General features: G+C 41.7%; 1 protein-coding gene across 3 annotated transcripts in view; it reads left to right on the top strand.

The window, feature by feature from the left end:
- The first annotated feature begins 14,943 nt into the window (after positions 1-14,943).
- Tnpo1 (transportin 1) overlaps positions 14,944-21,127 on the top strand; it is an 88,772-nt gene continuing 82,588 nt past the window's right edge. Inside the window, exon 1 of one of the 3 annotated variants that reach the window (XM_031360417.1) lies at positions 14,944-15,084. In XM_031360417.1, coding sequence (XP_031216277.1) covers positions 15,070-15,084 — 15 coding nt within the window. In that variant the 5' untranslated portion in view covers positions 14,944-15,069. Of the gene's footprint in view, positions 15,085-15,735; positions 15,839-21,127 lie in introns of those variants that run through there. The other 2 variants (XM_031360419.1, XM_031360416.1) reach the window with 2 other exon arrangements.

The following is a 21,127-nucleotide window of genomic DNA, read 5'->3' as shown; positions in this document are numbered from 1 at the left end:
TGTTGATAGCAGTGAATAACCAAGGGGTAGGCAGAAGTCCTCAGACTACAAAAGCACACACTAAGGCCACATTTCTTTAATAGTCAAGTTAAGAAAACCACACATCTACAGGCTATAACCTTTGAGAAACCAGCTTCTCCATGCGATTGGCCTCCTGGGGGCCATTACTGCTCCACTGATTCAGTCCTTGTGGTCTTGTTATCACTGGGTCCCAGAGAGTCACTCCTGTCATGTGGTAATGCTTCATTCTGTACTATTAGGTTCTCTTCTGAGAGTGGACTTTGAGTGCTCTCTTAAGTCTCCAAAGCATGCTATTGCAGGAGTAAAGCAGTTAAGGACTTGAGCTATGTAGTTCAATGGAAGAGTGTTTGCCCAATACAAATAAGGAACTGGGTTGACCCCCAGAACCACAAAAAGTGATTGATTGATTGATTGATTGATTGATTGATCAATTGACAAAAATATGCTGCAGATTTTTATTATTTTTTGTTTGTTTGTTTGTTTGTATTTGTTTCTTGAGAGAGTGTCTCACTGTGCAGCCCTGGCTGTCCTGGAATTCATTATGTAGAGTTACAGAGATCCACTCAGCCTCCTGAGTGCTGGGATTAAGAGCACTTGCTGACACCATGCCCAGCAGATTTGGATGTGAAAAAACAAATATACTATGGATGCCAGCAACTATTGGAACACCCAATATGCAATGGCCAATTTACCTCAACTAGCAGAAATCTCCAGACAGCTTCACACTCTAGACCAGAGCCCTAAGGACTGTGGTAAGAAAGAAATCAGTTAGACAGGCAGCAGGGATCCCCGGTACCTCATGTCATTCCTCAAAAAGCAGTTATAAAGAGGAAATTGGTGGTGAAAATTCCCATCAGGGCTCAGACAAGTCAATGATGATACATTAGCAATAATGATCTAAGGTCTGAGTTACTATGTCTTTAATAAAACTATGGGAAAGATACTGATGATCCCATCCAGACAGTGTTCTAACAACTTGGCTCCAACTTAAAGCATTTTTATATACTTCATCTCCAGACAAGGGTAAGATCTATACAATCTTAGTGCTATATTTCACCCTGTCTCTCCCTCCCTCCCTCTCCTCCTTTCCCTTCCCTCTTCTTTCCTCCCTCCTCCCCTCCTTCCCTTTTTGTCCTTAAATCAATTACTTTGGAAGAGAAGTGGGAGCCTAAATCCATATTCCAGGGATAAATACTGTTCTCTCTGATCCTGAAAACAATAACAAAGCAAAAAACAAACAAACAAACAAACAAACAAAACACTAGCTGATAAATGCCACTTATATTTCGGAGCCAAGGTTGTCAGCTTACCAGAGACTTCAATCTTCTCCAAAAGCAAGAAGGAGATATTTACTGAATGCCTATGAAAAGAAAACACGTCTGGGGTAGGGGGTTGAGGTGGCATTTGGCTTTAATCCCAGTACTCAAGAGACAGAGACAGGTAGATCTCTGTGAGTTCATGGCCAGCCTCATATTTCAGTTTCAGGACAGCCAGAGCTACATAGTGGGATTCTATCTCTAAATAAACAAACAAACAAACATCCTGTTTATTTGAATGCAGGTCTAGAGAACAAAGGGTGGTAATATTTTGATAATATATTACACCTTTTTGCAACCACCTTTAGAATGAGTGAAATGACTGTGCTTTTCTGACTGGGTGACTTCTAGCCCTGGCTTTTAATTTCTCATTCAAAGAGCTCTGAGGGTATAAGAGGGCTATTGACTGTCTCACTTTGCAACTTCTATTTATTTATTTATTTATTTATTTATTTATTTATTTTGGCTTTTCGAGACAGGGTTTCTCTGTGTAGCCCTGGCTGTCCTGGAACTCATTCTGTAGACCAGGCTGGCCTCAAACTCAGAAATCCGCCTGTCTCTGCCTCCCAAGTGCTGGGATTAAAGGCGTGCACCACCACCGCCTGGCTAATCTTTTTTTATATGTAATAATATATGACACCCCAGAAGAGGGGTCAGATCTCATTACAGATGGTTTGAGCCACCAAGTGGTTGCTGGAATTTGAACTCATGACCTTCAGAAGAGCAGTCATTGCTCTTAACCACTGAGCCATCTCTCCAGCCCCGCAACTTTTAAACGATTTAATGCAAAATTCCAGGATAAGCCAAGTCCTCTCGGCATCCTCTTACAGAATAGTGCACCTACTGTGTGGTGAGGGTCTGGGTTAGCTCTTGTCCACAACACCAGATGCTTCTCTTTTTTCTGGGGATTTTGTTTCATTTCTTTTGAGCCAGGGTTAGCTGTGGTGCCAAGACTGGCTTTGGAACTTCCTGTGTTGTCTAAACTGACTTTATTTGTAACCTTCATGCCTCAGTCTCCAAGTGCTGGGCTTACAGTCATTAGTGGCCATTATGTGAGCCTGAACTTGGTTTCTTAATTGACTCAATTAAATCAGCTCTTAAGTGACAGTTGAGCTGATTATTCAGTTGAGTTGAGGTTGTCATACTTGAAATCCATTCAGTTATTCATTTTTATTACTTTCCTGTCATTTCCCCTTTATATCCTTTAAAACATTAATATCTAGCAAGAATAATTTTTTTGTGTATTTGACAATACTGCTCAACTGCTTGGCCGAACACTTTTGGAATCATTTTATCAAATTCTATAATGGATCCAGAGGTTTTTGATGGGAACATGCTGCATCTGTCAATTAACATGAGAAGTGTCTTAACTTTTACGAGTTTGCCTCTGCAGTCATTTTTTAAAAAGATTTATTTATTTATTTATTTATCTTTTTTTTTTTTAAAGATTTACTTTATTTATTTTATGTGTATGAGTACACTGTAGCTGTACTGATGGCCATGAGCCATCATGTGTGTGGCTGCTGGGAACTGAACTCAGGACCTCTGCTGGCCCTGCTCGCTCCGGCTTAATTCACTGTAGCTGTCTTCAGATGCACCAGAAGAGGGCGTCCAGTCTCATTACGGGTGGTTGTGAGCCACCATGTGGTTGCTGGGATCCGAACTCAGGACCTTCGGAAGAGCAGTCCGTGCTCTTACTCGCTGAGCCATCTCGCCAGCCCTATTTATTTATTATATGTAAGTACACTGTAGCTGTCTTCAGACACCAGGAGAGGGCATCAGATCTCATTAAGGATGGTTGTGAGCCACCATGTGTTGCTGGGATTTGAACTCAGGACCTTTGGAAGAGCAGTTAGTGCTCTTAACCACTGAGCTATCTCTCCAGCCCATTTGTTTTAAAAATGTTGTTTCATTGATGTTTTAATAGCTTGCAAGAACTTCCAAGTTATCCTGCCCAGTGCCTCACTGTTAAGGTGAAGCATTGGAGAAACTGCAGGTGTTTCCGTTAGCTTGGACGTGTCCATCTCACTGGCTGCTCTCAGTACCTGACAGTTTTGCAGTAGCCGGGATGCTTTATTTGTATTTCATGTTACTTTGAATCACATTTTAGTTTCCCTTTTTGCCAATGTTTACTTATCGTTAGTTCTGGAAGTCACACTATCATAGTTTTAAAAATGGCATTAAACCGGGCATTGGGGTGCCAAAGGGCACCTTGGCTTTATTTGTCTTTTAAAGGGATGTATTTGCTAGCTTTGCTCTACTCCTTAAATTTGTACTGAATCTCTTAGGTTTTTTTTCCTTTTTTAACCTTTCATGTTTTGTTCTCATTGTTATGTTGCTACAGATGAAGCCAACTTCCCAGTATGCTTCACCACAGAGTTAATATTCCCAGCCCTTTGCTTTTTAGTGTGAAGAAAACCCAACAATTTTTAAGGTGTTTTAAGGCTGAATGTTGAATTTAGTCACATGTCATTTAGGGCTTTTGTTGAGATGATTTGTGGTTTTATTACTGAAGTGGTTGCTATGTGGGATTTATTTAGACAGTTTTCTTTTTGCCAAAGTAGTCCTTGGTCCAGGGGATTCCTCTCCTTGCTGGTCTTGAACAGTCACCACCCATCCCTGCTTACTACTTCCCAGGTTTGTCTCCGCATGGAAGTTATCACTATCCTCTCGGATTCGCTTATTTGTGTTTGTGTTTTAACATTCTCAATGAGAGCTGAGATTCTTGTACACTTTAACTCAAAGAATCCTTTCTCTTTACATTTTTTAAGAAAAAAAAAAGTATTTCCAAACAAGTAAGGAGATGAAAATAAGAAATAACACTTGGATTCCAGTACAGTTGGACCCTGACCCAGTTGTTCATCCCTTTGGGTCTTTCTCTATAAAATGAGGAGTCTGTGTAGACTTTGCCTCTGGTATTCTTGGCCTATCCTTTCATTTTTGACTAAGACATAAGAAAGCATTTAGATGTCAACAACTGAACTAACACTGTTTCATTACATGCATTCACTGTATCTCTGTGTGCATCAGTGCTCTTGGGTAACGTGTGGATATTGGGTCAAACTCTGCTTCCATCTCGTGGGGCCAGTGAACAGAAGAATCAAGCTGTCAGGTTGGGCAGCAAGCACTTTTACCAGGTGAGTCATTTTGTTAGTCTTAGCATTGAGGCCCTCCGGAAGGTGAAGCCAAATCAAAGGCCTTGGAAGCCAAGAAGGCAGTGCTGGGAGGCATCTCCAGACACAGAAAGAAAATCTGCATGTCACCCACCTTCCAGTGGCCCAAGAGCCTGAAGCTCTGGAGGCAGCACACATACCTTGGAAAGAGAGCTCAGGAGAAACAAATTTGAGCACTATGCTATCATCAAGGTCCCCTTCAGTCAAGAAAGATGTCAGTACACTTGTGTTCACTGTGAATGTCAAGGCCAATAGAGCTGTATCAGGGCCCAGATCTTAATAGGCACCCAGACCTTAGCACGTGACTTCACGACAGAAGTACCATTCAGGCTGTAAAACTCAGCACATAGACAGAACCACCTGCCAGAATGAAAATTAAAGTATGTCAACCCATAACATGGGTTTTGTGCTTAAAAGCTCAGCCTGAGAAAGGCTCAGTGCTACACGGGGGTCACTGGCCGACTAATTAATAAAGCCTTTCTGTTGACTTAAACCCATGTCCAAGCAGTCTTCTCCAGTGGATAACCCACAATGACACCAAATCAAGCAGGCCGTGAAGAAACTCTGACACTGCTGTGGCCAAAGTCAATGCCTGAGGGAGGGAAGATGTGTGGTCCATGGCTCCTAATCCCGATGCTCTAGATGTTGCCAAGAACACTGGGATCATCGAAACTGAGTCCAGCAGGTTAATTCTAAATATATGTTTTCATCATAAAAAGGAAAGGAAGAAATGATGATGATTAATGTCAAAAATTCTGACTTAACCTGGTAGGCATATTTTTCTGTCTCCTGAAAATGATAGAAAGGGGCATTTTTAGAAAGGTATAAGTCTATAGATGAGAGAAGATCTGGAGAAAGACTACTGCTGACAATGAATGCTAAAGAAAAGAAACCGAATGCCTTCACATCTACTGCTAGTAATGTTAGAAGCGGCATCAACTTTAGCTTGTATGTCAGTACTCGTTCCAAGCATAAGAACAGCTGTAGGGGGCTGGAGAGATGGCTCAGCAGTTAAGAGCATTGACTGCTCTTCCAGAGGTCAATTCCCAGCAACCACATGGTGGCTCACAACCATCTGAAATGGGATCTGATTCCCTCTTCTGGTTTGTCTATAAACTTTTACAGTGTACATATATATATATAAAATAAATAAATCTCTAAAAAACACATATACACAGTGCAGGCATTTACTGTAATGTCACTTTACAAGCACAGTATTGTCTAATCCCCAGTTAAGTGTCATTCCTAGTCTCATAGCACAGATGAGGAGACCAAGATTTTTCAAAGTGACACCCCCTAAGGAGACAAAGCTAGGATTTGATCTGTATAGGTATTTCTCCAAAGATAATTGCAAATGATCAATAAAAATACAAAAAGAGGGCTAGAAAGATGTCCCAGTGGTTAAGAGGGTATATTACTCTTTCAGAGAACCAGACTTCAATTTTCCAGCCATATATGAGCATAGCTCCCAACTGCCTATAGCTGTACCTCAAAGGACAACCCCCTCTTTTTGGTCTGGCCATTGTGAGCACCTGTACTTATGTGCATGAATGATCATAGCAATTTTTTTCTGAATGAATCATGCAAAAAAAAGTGAGGGTAGGGGCTGGTGTTTATACATTTAATTCTAGCTGTTTTCCAGTAGGTATGTGGCGACAAACCATTTTGATCTCATGTGCATTCTACTAATGGTTTATGATACTGGATGGGTTTTGTTAACAGGCCACGAAAACCTCATAAATCAGCCTTGATTGGGGCATGTAACTCTTATGTGGTGTTGAATTCTGCCTGTTAATCATGTGGTAAGAAGTTCTGAGTTAATTTTCTTAGGAAATGGTTACTCTATAATAGTTTTCATCCTTGTGCTTTGATTTTGCCATCAGGTTAGCTATCTGAAGTGAGAGTGTCTTTCCCTCCTCTTCCGGTTTCCCAGATGATTGTGTAACCAGGTTGATTCTGAATGCTTACAGGGATTTCCCGTGACACCACCTGAGCACTGAGATTTCAGGAATGTTTTTAAATAGTGATTTCAATTTCCTTAATAGTTTCAGGCTACTTCAAGATATCTACTTCCTGTTGGGTGGGTCTTAGTCATTTTTATTGTACAATTGTATTTACCCATGTTTTGCTTAATATCTTTCTTGGATCCCATGCTTCCTGTAATGCTTCTATAATGTTCCTTTTAGAGAACTCCATTTAGAAAAAAACCCATAGATGACATAAATGTTCTGGCTTCCTTTCACCTGAGAGGGTGCTCACTCACCCCCGTCCTGAGGGCTCTTGCCCTGGGTTTGGGACTTGAGTGGCTCTCTCCCTGGGTTTGGGACTTGAGTGGGTTTTTTTCCTTAGAGTGGGTTTGTTTGGTTTTGTTTTCTTTCCTTTCTGCACTTGCAAACCGAGGCGTGCCTCCGTCGGTCCTCTAGGCTTTCTGAAATCAACTGTCACTCAGAGGCTCTTCCCTGAAGGAATGGTGCTATTGACTTCTGCTTTCCATACTTTTTTTCAGTTCTCAGAAGTTGAACGGAACAGTGTCTAGGCATAAGTTTCTTTGCATTTATACTACTTAGATTGTGTGTGCTTTATTTTAAATAATAGCTTTATTGAGATAGAATGTGTATGCCATAAAATCTAGCCTGTTCAAATGTACAGTTCAGTAGCTTTGGGTATATTTACAGAGTTGTGAAACCTTTTATCTAATTTTAGAACACTTTCACCAGAAAGAAACTCTACACTCACTACGTGTCGCTTTACTAACCCGCCTACACCCTTAGCAATCACTAATGCACCTCCTGTCTATACAATTACCCATGCCAGACATTTCATATAAATACGATCATTCAGCAAGTGATTTAAGTGGCTTCCTTTATGTGGCATCCTTTCAGGTTTCACTCATATAACATACTCATATTTAAAGTTAGTAAAGGTACCTTGTTCATTTCTTAGGGCCAGATAATAGTCTGTTCTGGAGAGCTCTTGGGTCTGCTTCTATCTGGGCTAGGACAAGTGGGCTCAGGCAGGAATTTGACTTTGGGTCAGGACAAGAAAGTAGGCTCAAGATCTTGATCATCTTGATAAGTCCCTGAATACCACAGGGATTTTGTTTATTGTCTTGTTTGTTCCTTGACTGTTTTTGTTTATTGCCGTATTTACTCATGGACCTAGAACTGACGTTATTATTTGCATGAACTTAGAACGGTATAACAGCAGACTGGAAAAAAAAAAACCTACTTCAGCCTCAGCACTGGCTGGAGTCATGTTATAATGTTGTCTAGTTGTCTTTTTCTTTTCAGTCCTTGCTCCCTCCCTTGAGAACCTGTTGACTGACTGAGCTAGCTTGGTCAGATGGTGCCTCAATGTTGGAGCTCAAGTATTAGGGATACAGTGAAAAACATTGTGTGTGTGGGGGGGAAGGAGTGCATGCGAAGGAAAATAAAGATTTGGGCCAGCAGTAAATAAACCCTGTAAAAAGGGACAAGGTAATGGTAGAATGCTTTCTTGTTTGTGTTTAGAGTTATGCTAAAATCTAAAGGAGTGGAGATCATTCTCACAGATGTTTTTAGTCTTTGGACCCTGACTAAAGGTAAACTAGAGATAGTTTAGACTGTAGACATGAGAGAATGGGTTTCAGAAAAGCAGTCCTCCCCGCCTATCAGGGATGCTTTGGGGAAAGAGAAGGAAAGTGCTTGTAAGCTGTTCCAGAGCTCTCCTAGGGAGAGGAGGAAGTCAGGAGACATCCTCCTTCCTCTCTGGCTCCTACTGGGGGAATGCTTAGTTCTGCTTCTGGGTCTCTTAGGTAGGGTCCCTTTGGTGACACATCTAGTTCTCTTCTCTATTGTCTGTCCTTGGCACACCAATCTATCCATGTCTGTCAGTTTATGTCTGCATTTTCATTTCATTGCTTGGTTGTTGTTCTGTGTTTCACATTCAAAGGAAAAAATGGTTAAAACTTTATTTGCTGGTTGTTCACCCCTTGATTTAGTCTTAATTCATTTAAAAAAAAAAAAAGGCAGTCTGAACTGACACAACAAAAACTGATAAGCTGCCTTTGGAGGCCTGCACCTGTAGCTATGAGTCTAGCACAGCTGGAGAAGCCCTGCCATGGGGCTCATTGTCTGTAGGAGCCTCTCTTAAAGGGGCCTGCAGCGTCTCCTCTCAGGGCTTCTTTAGACAGGAAGCTGATAGCTGTTTCTTCTACAAAAATCTCTGTGACTGTGATTATTGGGTTCAGCAGGTGACAAAGTGCTCCTCTTTTGAAATTACAACTAGAAAAAGTAAGAAAATTTTGTCTGGTCTAAAAAAGTAAATGTGTGTAGCCACTTCATGTTTGTTTCTGATTGATTTTAAATGTATAAATATGTTCTGCATGTCTTGGTTATGGATTATTGGCTTATAAGTTATATTGGGTATGATTAGAAATTTGTAACATAAGTAACAGAAAGTTGGGTTAAAACCGGTAACTCAGCCTGGAGAGATGGCTCAGTGGTTAAGAGCACTGGCTGCTCTTCCAGAGTCCTGAGTTCAATTCCCAGCAATCACATGGTGGCTCACAACCATCTGTAATGGGATCCGATGTCCTCTTCTGGTGTGTCTGAACACAGCTACAGTGCATTCATGTACATAAAATAAATAAATCTTTAAAATAAAACAAAACAAAACAGGTAACTCAGGGTTGTACTCATTCTAAACAACAACACATGGCATGAGCTAACCCAGGGAAACAGGTCTCTAAAGATACTTCTAAATGGGGATAATATTTTATGTAATTCTTGTCCTAGAAACCAGTCCTATAAAAGACAGAATTTAAGATAATGTCTCTTTAATGAGGTATTAAAAGCTGCACTGGCATTCATTCATATATAAGAACTGGCAACCGAACTTTGTAACATAAAAATAATGCACTTGGTATTGATTTTAGAGAGAATGGATTGTTTACACTGTTGAAAATTGAGTTTTGCTTTCCAAAACTATGGTTATGCTCTGATATTGCAAAAGAAACTTAAAATTTATAGTTAAACTGCCAATGTTCCATTAGCTGCCATTTACAACTCAATCACAACTTCAAGATTTTAATTCTCCTTGGGACTCACCCATATTTATAATTAAGAAAAAATCAGGCAAGTGGAGATTACTGCAAAATTTACGAAAGGTTAATGAAACAATGGAATTTATGGGAGCAATCCAACCTGGCTTACCCACTCCAGCTGCCATTCCAAAAATATACGTATAAAATTATTAGTGTGTGTGCGTGTATTCGCACATGCATGTGGAAGCCAGTGGTCAAGGTTGTGTGTGTCTTCCTCTTTGACTCCCAGCTTGTTTTCTGAGATAATGTTTCTCACTGAGCTGGGAGCATTCCATCTCTTCTGGCTCTCAGGAGAGAGTGCTGGGGACTGCAGGATTGATATGGACACCACTACACCCAGCTTTTTACATGAGTTGTAGGGATTTGAATTCAGGTTGTCCTGTCTGCTTTACCTCCTATATACATTACCCTCTGAGCCTAGGCCACTTCTTTTCTTTTCCTTTTGCTTCCTTCCTTCCTTCTTTCTTTCCTTCCTTCTATTTTTTTTTTTTATTATTTTATTTTATTTTTTTCCTAAGACAGGTTTCTCTATGTAGTCCTGGCTGTCCTGGAACTACCTCTGTAGAAGACTCTGGCCTTGAGCATTTAAGAACCATCCTTAAAAAATAAGGTTTGAGGGGCTGGAGAGATGGCTCAATGGTTAAGTGCACTGACTGCTCTTCCAGAGGTTCTGAGTTCAATTCCCAGCAACCACGTGGTGGCTCACAACCATCTGTAATAGGACCAGATGCCCTCTTCAGGTGTGTCTGAAGACAGCAACACTGTACTCTCATACATAAAATAAATAAAAATATCTTTAAAAAAATAAATAAATAAGGTTTGAGCCAGGCGGTGGTGGCGCATGCCTTTACTCCCAGCACTTGGGATGCAGAGGCAGGCAGATTTCTGAGTTCGAGGCCAGCCTGGTCTACAGAGTGAGTTCCAGGACAGCCAGGGCTATACAGAGAAACCCTGTCTCGAAAAACTAAAATAATAATAATAATAATAATAATAATAATGTTTGAGAAAAATGAAAGTTCAATTGTTCAGCTGTTTTGCAGGCTGTTCTCTTTTTCTTAGACTAAATAACTCCTTTACCCAGGTCTTTGGGTTTCCCCCATTCTCTAGCCTCTATTCTGCTGTTGAATTTATCTCCATGTTTTAATATGATTATATTTTTCAGCTCTAAAAATTTCACTTTACTCTTTTTATTTCTTCATTAATGTTCTCTCTCTTTCTTTTTCTATGTTTTTTGTTTTTTTTTTTAAGACAGCATCTGACTATGTAGCCTTGGCTGGCCTGGAACTCACAGAGATCCACCTGCCTGTCTCCTGAGTGCTGGGATTAAATGTGTGGGCTACCCTGCCCTGTTCTTGGTCAGATAATTATTACATCACTGTATCATTTTTTGTTATTGTTGTTTTTTTAGATAGATCTATTTATTTTGTTTTGTGTATGTGTTTGTCTGCATGTATGTATGTGTACCACCTACATGCTTGGTACCCAAGGAGGTCAGAAGAAGTCAGCAGATCTAGAACTAAAATTGTAGATGGTTGTGATCCATCATGTTGGTGCTGAGGGTTGAACCTGGGTCCTCTGCAAAAGCAGGCAGAGCTCTTAATTGCTGAGTCATCTCACCGCCACTTCTGTATTCTCAGCTTGTCGTCTATGTCTCTTCCCCTCCCCCTGTCCCATACAGCTCAAGATCTTCTTAGTTCTTGATATTTTTCTGCTGTATCAATGATACTTGGAGTATTGTGCTACAAGATTTAGGATATTTTAAAGTCCTCTCTTTTAGCTGCCTTTTTCTGAGACACTGCTAGCAAGGTCAGTAGGGAAGGGGCAGGCACTACCTACCACAGCCAGTTTGGTAGATAGTGAAGCCCAAGTCCTCCAGTTTGTTTAGATTGACACTGAGAGAGAAGGCTTTAGAAGTGATAACATTATAGGCCGCATCCTAGGGAAGGAGGGAGGAGCTTCCTTACTCTAAGTAGAAATCTAGGCTCCCTGCTAAGTTTTTGTTGACATGGACAGTGGGACAAACAATTTCCTTTGATTTTGGCTGACTCAATCAATTCTTGTCCCAGAGTTTTCTGTATTCTCTGCTGCCCCGTCATCTAGAGAGAGGTGTTTTGATGGAACATTTTTGCTGTTTTGTGCTTTGGTCTGGGCCACTGGTATTTCCAGGTTCACTTTCAAGTGTGGGACATATAAGGCCAAAGAAAACCCAGAGAACTCATCTTTGTGCCATTCCTTGAGTCCCAAGGCCCCTGCTTAGTCTATTTGCTTTCTGCCAGAAGCCTCTTCCTCTGTTTGTTTTCTATGTAATGTCTGGGACTCTTAGCTGTACTGAGAACAGTGAACAGTGTGTCTTCATAAGTAAGCCTTTTTATAAATAGAATTATAGTTTAATTACTAGGAGTTATTAATAGCTCAAGGAACTTTGAAGTTAATCCTTTCTTAGTTAAAAATAACTTCTTAATTTATCATTTTATAAATTAAAGCCTTATATAAGGGTTTGCTTTAAGTAAGAAATGCCTATAGATTATTTACATATTTCTGAATGTACTGTAACTGTCCCTGTAGCATTTAAATTCTTCTTTTTCAAAATCTAATCTTATTTAAGCATCTCTACTCAGAATCACTGTATAGTAGCATTGCCATTTCAATGTTATAAAAGAATATTCTTGGATTACCTCATCCCAATTTTTTAAAAAAGATTTATTTTATGTGAGTACACTGTCACTGTCTTCAAACACACCAGAAGAGGAATACAGATGGTTGTGAGCCACCATGTGGTTGTTGGGAGTTGAACTCAGGACCTCTGGAAGAGCAGTCAGTGCTCTTAACCCTGAGTCATCTCTCCATCCCCATCTCAATTTTATAACATCTGATAACCAAGAATTTTTTCTTTAAAAAGAATTTCAGAGAATAAATCCTTTTACATATACTAATTAATATTCAGTCCTTCCTCCTTCCAATTAACTTCACTTATTCCCAAAGTTTTACTTAAGTGAATTCACATTAATTGCTTGATAGGTCCTATATCATTAATTGCTTAATCTTTCAGATTAGTTTTATTTATTTTATCTGTATGAGTGCTTTGCTGACTTGTACAGCATGGGTATGCCTGGTGTCTGAGGAGGTCAGCAGAGGACATTGGACCTCTGGAACTGGAATTATGAATAGTTATGAGCTACCTTGTGGTTTTGAGAATAAAACCCAGGTCCTCTGCAAAAACAAGAACTGTTACCCCTAAACCATTTCCCCCCACCCCTAGTCTTATAGATGTTAATGCTACTTTAATTTTTAACTCTCTAGCAACATAAAATTCAGTTACCACGAATCCTCTGATTTATACAAGTCCCTATTCCATAATAAAAGCTTTTAAATATAAAAATAAGACCTGTTTACATTTTCCTTGCAGTAAATTTTCTTGCAGACCCACCAAAACTGCCCTGATGGAAGGTTTATGTTAAACTGTTTTTTCTTATTTATTTATTTATTTATTTATTTATTTTTAAAAGATTTATTTATTTATTATATGTAAGTACACTGTAGCTGTCTTCAGACACACCAGAAGAGGGCATCAGATCTCATTACGGGTGGTTGTGAGCCACCATGTGGTTGCTGGGATTTGAACTCATGACCTTCCAAAGAGCAGTCAGTGCTCTTCCCTGATGAACCATCTCACCAGCCCTAAACTGTTTTTTCTTAGGAACATATTCCTTCTTTGAAAATTCCTTTCCACCGGTCAGTGGTGGCACTCGCTTTTAATCCCAGCACTTGGGAGGCAGAGGCAGGTGGATTTCTGAGTTTGAGGCCAGCCTGGTCTACAGAGTGAGTTCCAGGACAGCCAGGGCTACACAGAGAAACCCTATCTCGAAAACAAAACAAAACAAAACAAACAAACAAATACCCCCCCCAACAAAAAACAAAAAAAAGAAAAAGAAAATTCCTTTCCAAGAATACTAATCTACCCAAATTCTATTAAGTCAACATTTTAAAATGTTTATTTTATAGAGACAAAGTTTCTCTGTGTAGGCCAGGCTGGCCTGAAACTCAGCAGTCTGCCTGCCTCTGCCTCTGGAATGTTGGGATTAAAAGTGTGGGCCACCATGCTCAGCCAAATTTTAGTAATTTTAAATTTTTTCCCTTTCAATGTTCTACTTTCTGATGATAAAAACCATCTTTTGGTCTCAAACTTTGAGTTAAACTAATTGTAACACTAAAAAGTATTACAAGTGAAGATTTTTAAGCTTCTTTTTTTGTTTGTTTTTTTGTTTCTTCTTTTTTTGTTTGTTTTTTGTTTTTTTTTTGAGACAAGGTTTCTCTGTGTAGCCCTGGCTATCCTGGAACTCAGAAATCTGCCTGCCTCTGCCTCCCAAGTGCTGGGATTAAAGGTGTGTGCCACCTTTAAGCTTTTTAAAGCTTATTTTTAAGCTTCTTAATAAATATGCAAATATTTAGCATTTTTGAGAATTGGGTACTATAATTTCACCTGTAAAGTGATGAAGAACAAGAACTGCCTAAACAAGAAGTATGTAACACTAAGGCAGTTAAAAGTGCTGATGTGAAGGTAATTATCACTGGCCACTCACCCATGGAAATCAGGACCTTGCTGTGCACATTTAAAATACTCATACATTGTAAATTTGTGTAGAAATAATCGGGCAGGGAAGAACAATTCACATCTATCCATTACCATCATTTCAACTGGCTTTAAAAGTGCCTCCCTCTCCCATTTTAAAACATTTTTTAGCTTGAAATTACAGTACCTTTCTCATGGTGGCTGTATAGGGAGAGAGGAGCTTATTATTTTTAAGCTCAAGGAACTAGCTTTATATTAGAAACATACCCAGAGAAGTAAACCCTGATTTTCTAAATCTTGTCATTTGGTTTATATGGTAGTTTCGCGCTACAAGTGCACATTTTCAGAAGCCCGTGCCTTATCAAGCGGGCAGCCGTCCGCCCACACCCATCTGCCTTGTGCCTGGGAAGCTGGAACAGTCGACTGTAGGACGAGCGGCCCGTTGGGTGTCGCAAGGCTCTGGGCTTCGCGGTCCTCCCGGGGGTACACCAGTGTCCTTCGGGCACGTCATCTGCCGGAAGGGCCCTGCATCTGGGCGTTCACACTCGGGCAGGGCAGTGGAGGCCGCGACTGAGCCCCAGGCTGGGTTGTGGGGGCTGCAGCGGGCGCGAGAACGTGTGAGGCGGACGCGGGGCCGAGGCCTCGACCCCAGGACCCGGGCTTGGGGGAAACCGCTGCTGCGCGCCGCCCGACTTAGGCCCGCAGGCCCAGGCCGCAGTTTTCCCAGCCCCGTCGCCGTTACCAAGGCGACCGCCGCCGAAGATTCCCGCGCCGGGCTCCGCCCCCCGGCCAATCGGACCGGCGCTCGCCCGAGCCCGGATTCTCTTTGTTCCGCAGCCATTTCAGGCCCCGGACAGGAGGCAGCGCCGCTTCGGCAGAAAGGCCCGAGCGCCGGAGGCCTCTGGGATGGTGTGGGACCGGGTAGGTGGACGTGAGGGTGCGTGGCCCCGGGCGGAGGTGCGGAAGCGGCCGAGCGAGCTCAGACTGGCCGCCGTGCCGAGGGCACCGAGCTCCGCTGTCCGCCCTCCTGGACCTGGCCTGGCCGTTTGGAGCCCGCCGGCGACGGCGCGGTTCTAAGCCCAACAGCTGCCGTCCCGGGCGGGGGCCCTGCGGGTCCCTGGCGGGGCAGGCGGCGCCCTCGGGGCGGGAGGTCGGTCCTGCGGCTGGAGGGAGGCCGGCGGGGCGAGCCGCCACGGTGCCTGTAAGGCCGCTCGGTGCGAGGGCCCGAGGTCGCCGGTCTTTGTCCCGGAGCCTCGCACACTCTGGTTTCTGCAGCCAGCGGATCCCGTCTCCCCTGAGGGCCTGCTAGCCTCGCGACCTGTGCACGTAATTTTAATGTTTATAACTACAGGTTTTGCTTAGGTCTGTGGGTTTTTGCACGTCTGCCTCTGTCCGCCCACGCCACAGGGAACGGCAGCGGAGGAACAGACCCGCCACCGCAATCAAACTGGTTTTTAGAAAGGCTTTCTTCCTCTTAGAAATGATCTCGCGGTGTTTAATTTTTTTTTAAATCACGTGGGGTTTGCAGGGATTGTTTACAGTTTCACTTTGTTATGCCAGTCGCGAACCAGCTGCTGTAACTGGTAGAAACAAAGTTGGAGGTTGTCCACTAATTGGGGAGATTGTATGAAGAAGCTTAGTATGTCCTGCTCTAAAACAGTGATGGCTTCAGTGAGTACGTAAGCGGCGCTTTTTCCCCCTAAAGAGAAGACACTTCTTAAAATGCAAAATATTCGGTGAAATCAGTATTTGGAACTGACCTGTCTGGCTGCAATGGGCACCTTCAGATGTGTTTAGGATTCCGAAAGTACCTGCTGGGTTTGAGTCTTCCTAATCGAAACTTTCACTTAAGTGTGGTGAGAAAGTGTACTTAATGAAGTAAGTAGTGGACGGTTTGGATTTGGGGGAGAAGTGATGATTTTTACTGCCCCACAACCCTGCGTCCCAGTGATTCTAGAGAATGGCTGTTCTGTGTGGAAATTTGCAACTGCAAAGGAAAAAATACTAGTTTAGAGGTGGTAGATTTCGTTTAAAATCCCTGACACTTGCAATGTGTGGGTGAATAGTGGTTTGGCAATTCGGCTTTTATTTGAGTCGGTGTACGTACAACTATTGCACTATGAATGTTTCGTCTTCCGTTTCTGAAGTGGGCCTCGGCCTTCCGTTAGCCTTGTGCTTTTTCCATCCTGCCCTGGCTACTGAATTCCTCCCACTGGAAGACCTATAGAAAATATTTTTGTATTTCTCCCTCAATTCCTAAAAACCTTTTTGCCATATTATAATATGAACAGAATAGAATTTTGTCTAAACAATATATTATCCTAGCAGTGACTATTCCCAGTATCAATATTTGTTATAGTCATTGTTTTCATGATTATTTTTTTTTACTTATGTTGAAGTGATTGTGTGCATTCAGTTTTCTTCAAAACTGAACAAATTATGTTGAAATTTGAATATGCTATATTTACAGGAATTTCATGTGTTTGTTAGCCATGCTGGCAAGCATTTTTCTTAGGCAAAGAAATCAGGTTCTAAGGAAGCCAAATCAAATTGCACATGAAGTAAGTTTAACCAGTATAAATGGAAGAGAGCAGTGGGGGCTGCCTTTCTTTGCAAGATACAATCTCAGCCCTGGGGAGGCAGAGGCAGTCTGTTCTCTGCGTTCCAGGCCAGCCTGGTCTACAGAGTGAGTTCCTGGACAGCCAGGGCTACATAGAGAAACCCTGTCTCCAAAAACAAACAAACAAAACAAACAGGAAAGAAAGAAAAGAATGTGGTATACGATGCCAAAGATTTGGCCCACTTCCACTCCTCCACCCTTCCCCCAAATGCTTACCTGCAAAGATTGAGAGAGCCAAACTTGAGTGTAACTGGTGATGTTTTCAAAATCGTGCCTCTTCAAAAAGGAAGGGTTGGAGTGAAATTTCTCACAAGATGAGGGAGGTCCTTCTTGGCTAGTGTTAGGAAGGCTTTAGCAGGATAGAGGAGTGAATTTGTTGTTGGAGGTGTGTGAGAGTGGGCGGACTGTGGTTAGGCAGGTAGAGGTTAGTGAAGGGAGGTTCTCAAAGCGTTTGTGTGGTTCTGACAGGTCTAGCCTAGGTACTGTTCTTAGAAGTGCTGGAGTTGGTGTGATGAGCAAGAATATTAGCTCTCAAGCATCTTCATGCTCAAATGAACTATTAAAACAGGAAATGAGGGTGGAGATTTGTCTTAAAAAAAAATAGTTTTTTTGAGACAAGGGCTCACTGTATAGCTTTGGTTGGCCTGGAACTTACTTTGTGGACCTGGCTGGACTCGTGAAGAACCTCTGCTCTCCCTTCCCACTCCCCCAGTGCTGGGATTAAAAGCATGCTCCACATGTGTTTGCCTTCAAATTTTTCTGAGATAAAATCCATACAAGAATGGTGGTCACATCTTATTTCTAAAAGGCAGTCAGTGACAGTGGAACTGTTTGAACTTGGTACTGAAAGGAGACAGGTGGCTCTTGGTGTGAAGAGTTTGAGTCAAGATGGTACAGTAATTTCTATAAGCCCTTTCGTGTATTTCCTACAAATGTGTATATTTACACTGTTGAAATTTTATTGCATAAGAAATTTTCTGCTTTTGTTTTAAACAAAGACATGCTATAAGCATTTTCTTAAGCTATCTAATATTGTTTGTTTTTTATGAATATGTAATGTTTGTGTGAATTTCTCATAATTAAAGTGTTTTTTTGTTTGTTTTTGTTTTTGGTTTGGTTTGGTTTGGTTTTTCCAGACAGGGTTTCTCTGTGTAGCCCTGGCTGTCCTGGAACTCACTCTGTAGACCAGGCTGGCCTCGAACACAGAAATCTGCCTGCCTCTGCCTCCCAGGCGCTGGAACTAAAGGCGTGCGCCACCATCGCCTTAAAGACTTTTTAATTGTTTTTTTTTTTTTGTAGTTATGTAAGCACTGCACATAAGACAATTAACTGCATTTTAGATGTTTCATTATGATGCTAGGTATCTTTCAAATTTCTGAATTCATATTGTCAGGCTGCTTTTGCTTAAGGCAAGTGTGATGGTTTGTATATGCTCGGACCAGGGAGTGGCATTATTAGAGGGTGTGTCCCTGTTGGAGTAGGTGTGTCACTGGGCGTGGGCTTTGTCCTAGCTTCTGGAAGTCAGTATCACTGAGGTGAAATCTTCTGGGAAGTGTTTTCTGTGAGCACAAAGAAGCTGTGTTCCAGAGATAGCCAAGGTTATACCTTGTGGACCAGGCTGTTCTGTCATGCTGTAGTTGTACTTGCTAATATATAAGAGTCACCCAGGTGGTACTGGTTTTGAAGGCAAGAAGGGGTCATGAAGAGAAGCTGAGGCTTGGCACTGTCAGAGGCCATGGAAGGTCATTGGTGAAGGTGCAGCCTTGGTTGCAGTTAATGGCACAGGACTGAAGGGGTCATGCAAAGGAGTTGAGACTTGGCACCATGAAGAGAACTTATGAGAGGCGATTGGTAAGGCCTAGCTGCAGCCAAAGACCCTAGCGTATTGGAGATACCAGTACCATGGGCTGATCACCAAGAACAGCTGCATCACTGGAGTGGGTCAACCTGAACTTAGAGTGCTACAGAGGGCAGAGCTGGAGAAATGATGACAGCTCTTTGGAGGGGTCCAGAAGTTCATGTGTGGACCTCAGACATTGAAACATGAAGCTGTGAAGTTGAAGTTGACTTGGAGACCCCAAGATGTTCGAGATGCCAGAGCTGTGGGCTATTTGCTGAGGAAAGCTGCTAATGGGGAGTGGAACCAGCCCAGGACAAAGGACTTCGTTGCAGTTAACAAAGATGAAAAAGGAGTTGGAGATCTGAAGATTGCTTTGACATCAGACATGGAGATGCAGAATATGGAGTTTGCCCAGTTGGTTTCCTGTCTTGCTTTGAGGATTAAGTTAAGTGATTGGATGAATCTTAGAAGGGACTTTTAACTTTGGACTTTTATCATTGTTGAGACCACTATAGACTATGGGGACTTTTGAAGTTGGACTAAATGTACTTTTTTATTATGTTATGGCTAGATATGGCCCCCATATACTCATGTGTTTGAATAAGCCTATGGGAGCCAGGCAGTGGAATGTAATGGTTTGTATATGCTTGGCCCAGGGAGTGCCACTACTAGAGGGTATGTCCCTGTTGGAATAGGTATGGCCTATTGGAGTAGGTGTGTCATTGTGGGCATGGGCTTAAGACCCTCATCCTAGCTACCTGGAAGTCAGTATTTTGTTAGCAGCCTTGAGATGAAGATGTAGAACTCTCAGTTCCTCCTGTACCATGTCTGCCTGGATGCTGCCGTATTCCTGCCTTGATGATAATGGACTGAACCTCTGAACCTGTAAGCCAGCCCCAGTTAAATGTTATCCTTATAAGACTTGCCTTGGTCATGATGCCTGTTTTACAGCAGTAAAATCTTAACAGCAGGTTTATTTTTCTTGGTGGTGTTTTGAGACAGGGTCCCTCTATGTAGCCCTGGCTATACAGGAACACTAGACCAGGCTAGCTTCAGTCTTGCAGAGGTCTGCCTGCCTCTGCCTTCTGAGTGCTGGGATTGGTGGTGTGGACCACTCTGCCCTGCTCTTGGTGGTGGTTTGATCTGTATTGCTGTTACTGTCTGTGTGAGTAGTGTTAGAGATTGAGTTCATGACCTCATGCAGGCTTCATGATGAAGATGGACTAAATTATGAACGCTGCCTTGAGCTCACTGGAGTCCAGGCAGCACTTAAACTCTTATACTTACAAGCCTCTAGCATTAGGGCTGCTGGTTTATTTTAAGACAGCCTCTCTGTTGCTCAGGGTTAGCCTCAGATTCTATCCTTCTGCTGCCATCATGCCCGTGTTGAGATAATAGATGTTCACTACTATGCTAGGCTTGCTTGAAGGAATTTGGTGATGTATATGAAATAAATAGAAGCAGCATAATATTAATGCACCTACTGATAGGAGACAAAGGGGAAGAAGGACTGAATTAGTACTCCTTTCCATTGTAGTGTGTCAGGAGTTACCTATAGTCATCTATCTGGTATATATCATATCATAATTCTCATCATCATAGTTCTGTTATACATGGAAATTACTTTCCTTTGATTGATGGGAAAAGGTGAAGATGCATTTTTCACAAAGGCTAGATGTGCAAGCCTGACTCTGAATCTAGGTCTATGTAAAAGATATTACTTGTATATTTCTATGTAATATATATTTCTAAAATATTCTTATTTGTGACTACCTGTAGCCTATAAGCCACACTGGTTAAAATAGTTGAGTTAGAAGTAATGAATGGTTAAGTTACAAAATTAAACCAGGTAGGCCTAAACTTTCCACATTTTAGAAAATGAAAAAAAAAAAAAACCCTTTACCTGGAGGAAATATAATTGTATACATAGAGATATATAATACATATAGAGACATCTGGATTCTAAAATGGATGTAGCAAGAATATGTGGGCTCAGCATTCTTAGTAAAGCTCTCCAACAAATGAGAAAGGAAACCAAAGAAATCACAAATTTGATTAAATTTAGTGACTAAGAGAAGTTTAAAGGGCCATTAAGTAATTGAATTGAAAAATATACTTGATGAAACCCATTACTGGTGAAATAAATGAAAGTATTAATGGAAAAATAAGCCAAGAAAACTAGTGCTGTTTAACATAAAAAGAATAGAAGATTTCATGCTGGAAACAGAAGGAAAGCAAACCCCATATACATGCACTTGGGTTGCATTTTATAGCTGACAGAAACACTGGTGAAATAGTGCCATTTCCCCTTATTCATGCCCACCAAAGGGCTATCCCAGGAAGACACACAGGGCCTTCCTGCCACTTTTGTCTTTACTAACAAAGAAATTGTAGGAGAAAAATAATTGAATGTTGTAACTGTTGTATTTCTGCAAGCAAATGCTTAACAATAGACGGCGACAATCACATCATTAAAAAATGAACATAGAATTACAGAGCCACTT

Source organism: Mastomys coucha, unplaced genomic scaffold (assembly GCF_008632895.1).
Source record: "Mastomys coucha isolate ucsf_1 unplaced genomic scaffold, UCSF_Mcou_1 pScaffold8, whole genome shotgun sequence".
Classification (NCBI taxonomy): domain Eukaryota; kingdom Metazoa; phylum Chordata; class Mammalia; order Rodentia; family Muridae; genus Mastomys; species Mastomys coucha.
The sequence above is the reverse complement of the archived record's forward strand: the minus strand, read 5'-3'. Positions and strand labels throughout refer to the sequence as shown.